This window comes from Epinephelus moara, chromosome 21, assembly GCF_006386435.1.
Source record: "Epinephelus moara isolate mb chromosome 21, YSFRI_EMoa_1.0, whole genome shotgun sequence".
In the NCBI taxonomy this organism is placed as follows: Eukaryota; Metazoa; Chordata; class Actinopteri; order Perciformes; family Serranidae; genus Epinephelus; species Epinephelus moara.
Window position 1 is genome coordinate 38,315,457 of NC_065526.1, and position 4,792 is coordinate 38,320,248.

At 38.7% G+C, this 4,792-nt stretch overlaps 1 protein-coding gene across 6 annotated transcripts in view; it reads right to left on the reverse strand.

Annotated features, from left to right (window-relative positions):
* The window catches only part of si:ch211-267e7.3 (ADAMTS-like protein 2), a 69,106-nt gene that overhangs the window by 35,558 nt on the left and 28,756 nt on the right, over positions 1-4,792 (reverse strand). For all 6 annotated transcript variants that reach the window (XR_007571974.1, XR_007571975.1, XM_050074781.1 and 3 more), the window contains exons 4-7: positions 3,306-3,381; positions 3,018-3,120; positions 2,076-2,221; positions 1,735-1,858 (exon numbers count right to left, since the gene is read on the reverse strand). Coding sequence is in view for 4 of the 6 variants with exons in the window: in XM_050074781.1 (XP_049930738.1) it covers positions 1,735-1,858; positions 2,076-2,221; positions 3,018-3,120; positions 3,306-3,381 (449 nt within the window). In the remaining 2 variants the exon portion in view is untranslated. The remainder of the gene's footprint in view (positions 1-1,734; positions 1,859-2,075; positions 2,222-3,017; positions 3,121-3,305; positions 3,382-4,792) is intronic.

The window sequence follows — 4,792 nt, forward strand, 5'->3', positions numbered from 1 at the left end:
GATTTGATTAACACAGCTACAAACTGAGTTCACATCCCTGTCAGCCAGCCACAAACAGCCACAGCATCAGATAGGGAGTATATATTCAGCATCTGTCATCTTAGAAAAGCCAAAAGAAAAGAAACAGAGTGAGACTGCGAGAGAGAAAGAGAGAGCGCACGCGCACGGGAGAAACACTGTCAACAAATTGTAAGTTATTCAATTTTATTTTAACCCGGAGGTTAGAGAGCCCAGCTCCCTCCCCAGCATCCTGAACCCCCCCGCCTGAAGGTGCAAGAAGGGCTGGTCCCGTGGCTGCACCCGGGCCGTCTGGTCTGGCTGCGTGCGGGCTGCGGAGCTTCCCCCGGGTGTCCCCGGCTGTGCGGCGGGCTGTGCAGCCGCTGTGCATCCTCCTCCTCCTGACAAGATGATCTTTAGTTTTACGTTCTAAAAGCTTTTTTTTACATATACATTTGTACTTGTAGGGCTATAAGTTAACGTTTTTAGTTCACAGAAGATGGTTATTGTTGTGTTTATGTCAAAATAAAGTTTATGAAACGTTTTCACATCTTTGATTTTGTGATTTACATGCCAAAATGATCACAACTCATTTGGGAAAGACAAGTTCATTTTACAGGCTATGCATCATCAGCCCGTGGAGGTCTGCTCGCAGTTCCGTATATTCGGACACTGCGAGCTTGGACCTCCCGGATTATGATGGTCATTATTACTGCGATTAGATCATTCTGATTAATGACTGACCATTAAGACGTGTTTCTGATAAATATTTTAATGTGCACAATAATAACCTTTCACATTGTAAACATATTTTTATTTGTTATTTTTTGCATATGTGTGGCTGCTCCGTGTGTCTGAGCAGAGTGCACGCGCGTTGTGCACCTGCCTAGAGACGCATATTACTAACTTGTTTAACAGCGAAATATTGCACCGTTGACTTTAGACCAGGTTTTTGTTGGTCACTGGCGCATTTGTTTTTCCCGTCATCTAACTAGCAACGCGCCATGACTGCGCCTGACCACTCCTCATTTTTAGATGAACACGCCCAGAGAAGCGCAAGTTCATTTGCTAGTTAGACGACGAGGGCGCAGGGCGTGAAAATGACAACTGCGCCGGCATCTAAATAGCAATGACACTTGCGACATGGATTATGCACCATTCGCCGTCCGCTTTAGACCATCTAAATAGGGCCCTAAATATGAGGTCCCACTGACCTTGACCATTGATTTTCAACCACAAAATTCTAATCAGTTTATTCTTCTGTCCAAGTGGACATTTCAGTCGAATTTAAATAAATTCTCTTAAGGTGTTCTTGAGAAATCCTGTTCATGAGAATGAGACAGATGGAAGCTCACAGTGACCATGACCTTTGACCACTGAAATCCAATCAGTTCTTCATTGAGTCCAAGTGAATGTTTGTGCCAAATTTAAAGAAATTCCCTCAAGGCGTTCTTGAGATATCACATTCACGAGAATGAGAAAGAGACGGTCACAGTAACCTTGATCTTTAACCTATGACCACCAAAAATGAATTTGTTTATGCCACCAGCGCGGTGGCATAAAAAACATAGCTGACTTCAAAGTAACATAGAAATTACAATGTGGATCCAGCATATTTGGTGCTGTTGTGTAAGTGTAAGCACATTCAGCACCACATAATTTGACTTAAATCATAATGGTTCATGTTTTCTATATGTATTCATATCTTGTCTACATGTGTGTTTGTGTGTGTGTTACCTAACTGTGTGAGTGCCTTCCTGTATGATCCAGAGATGCGCTTGCAAGACGTCCCGTTGCCTCCACACACTCCACATCTGTCTACTGTCTTACTGCTGTACAGCTCTCCATCACAACCTACAGGCTGCAAGAGAAGAGACATTAAAAATACTTAACACAGTTCCGTTGTTAGTTATTTAGAGGCTTCACAAATCCAGATAGTCAATTTTTCTAATCTAAAAGAAAAAAATGCTATTTATGAGTGTAAAAACAAACAAAAAAAAAACATGATATTGAATAGATGTAGTACGAATTAGTAATTTTTAGAGGAAAATAAAAGCATTTTTATCTTGTTGGGTTACCTGACATATTCCCTCTATACAGACTCCATGGTATTTGGCATCGCGGCAGAACGTACCGTCATGGGCCGGAACTAGCAGCTGTCGCTCACCACTGATGGTTGTACACTGCAGGTCACATGGCTTATTGGAGATGCTGATGTAATCAGCTATACAGGAAATTATATATTTTAAAAGATATTTACTTTAGTGATCACAGCACAGGATTTCAGTGTAATAAAGTCAACAAAATGCAATGAGTTACATGTGGTTATCATTTGGGATTGCCCAAATGCAAAGTTGCCTAGTGCTGCTTTACTGTACCTGAAGGTGGTAGATGAGTAAACAAAATCTTTCACATTTGCTAGACTTAATACTCTGATCAAATTCAAAAATTACTAGAAGATGCCCCACTGACGGTTTTTAAACTATTTACTAGGGATGCACAATATTGTATGTAACAACTGATTTGACCGAAAACCGTTACTGACATCGATATATCCACTTTTTTTCCCCACCTAATTTTAGTGATCATGAAGTGGAAGTCTGTAGTGGAATTAACATCATATAATGTATGCATACTCTTGACATGATGGCCCACCAGCAGACTGAGACATGAAATAGAATGCTTTTCAATACATGTAATATTCATTCATTGTGCAAAACAAGAAAAAGCATGTTGGCCAAAGTCTGATAGTTCCAAACCAAATACCAAACCTTTCATTTATTCAAGAAAAGTGGATTCTTAGAAGATTAGCCAATGAGTTTAAAGAGATCCAAATAAAAATAAAATCAAGAAAGGACGACATCCAAGATGTGAATGTTAATGCCAAGTTGGAGGAGCATGGAGAGAGGCCATACCAAGTTACTGTGGTTTCCAAGACTGTGGTACAGATTGATATCTGACATCGATATCAAACAGATATGGAAAAGACTGGAAGAAAGACTAGTTGATTGATATTCAACCTGGGTAAAGAGGTATCCACTGGAAGTATCTTCTTCCAAAGGCTTTTGAATTGAATTGGGAACACTGGTGCTGTTTGAAGCTCACACTGGGGCTGGGACAGGGCTGAAAAACACAAGAAAACACACACAAACACAAATAGAAAAGGATACCTGCAGCTTAAAGAGTTTTTTAGTTGTTTTTTTTTTTTTTTTTTTTTTTTTTTACCGATTTCTTCCTTTAACCTCTGAGTTCTAAGGAGTCAATAGAGAATGAATCCACACAGTATCAATATCAGTGAATCATCATACCTGGTTTGGACAGAGCTGGTACTGTTTAGGAGAGCCAACACAATATGAGCTGTTTACATTCTGGGTGGTGGACAGCCTGAGTTAGAGACAGGATACAAGATAGGATGCAGAATATATTAAGGCTAATATACTGTATCACATGGAAAACACACAATGCATAAGATGCATAAAGTAATACAGTATATTGCTACTGCCTCCAGCATCACATCCAACACTATAATCCCAATTAGTGTAGCATGAGTAGGCAATTTCAGCTTCAGTTAACATTTTAGATTCCATCCATCCTGGTCAAAAACTGAGGCACTATTAAAAAATAATTTCTCTAGATGTGTTCTTGTTTATAAAAAATGCAGGGGTTTTTTCGTCACCTGAAGTGTGAGTTGTGATGACATCAGAATCAGAATCAGAATCAGAAATACTTTATTGATCCCCAAGGGGAAATTATTTGTGTTACAGGTGCTCCTTGCAAGAGTGGAAAGATAAGTGAAAATATAAGAAATTTAACAAGAGTATTTACAAATATATAGTTCAAATAAACAGGATTATTAACAAAAAATAAAAGTAAAATATGTGTATATATATATATATATATATATATTGTAACCTAAACAAGATTATTTACACAATATATATAGTATAAATAGATAATACACAGAATATATACAGTCAAGGTGAAATGGGGTTATTGCATAAGTTAAATTAAATTATTGCACATGAGTGGGTGTGTCATATTCTACAGGTTGAAACAACAGAATGGAGAAGGCAACAGTAGAGAAGTTAAGTGAGAAATCATCGGGAATAGCGTGCAGTGGTCTCATTAATAGTTGGTCCATGCTTGTTAAAAACATACAAAAAAATAAAAAATCTATCCACAATAACAGAACAAAAGTTTGCAGGTTATCAGTGCGATCTGCCATCTTGCTACAACTGTTTACTTCAGTCATGCAACACCCTCCGTTGATGACACATTCATGGTTACAATGGTTCTGATAAATAACTGGTGGAAACACAGGCTGGTTCACCAGATAGCACCAAGGTTCCAAGGGTCCTGAATGGAATTGGTTCAAGAACCAGAGTTGTTGACAGCTAGAGTCCATGGAGCAAAAGAATCGGCAATAGAGGCTTGGCATTCACTTTAAACTATCCTCCGTGGGTATCAGGTGTAATATGTGACTGAGGTATGGAGTTCTGGATCCAGGGGGTGGGTGGCTTATACTTGGGGTTGTGACTTTAGCTATGACTTTATCATATATATATACAGTGGTGTGAAAAAGTGTTTGCCCCCTTCCTGATTTCTTACTTTTTTGCATGTTTTCCGCACTTAAATGTTTCAGATCATCAAACAAATTTAAACATTAGTCAAAGATAACACAAGTAAACACAAAATGCAGTTTTTAAATGAAGGGTTTTATTAATGAGGAAGAAAAAAATCCAAAGCTACATGGCCCTGTGTGAAAAAGTGTTTGCCCCCTAAACCTAATAACTGG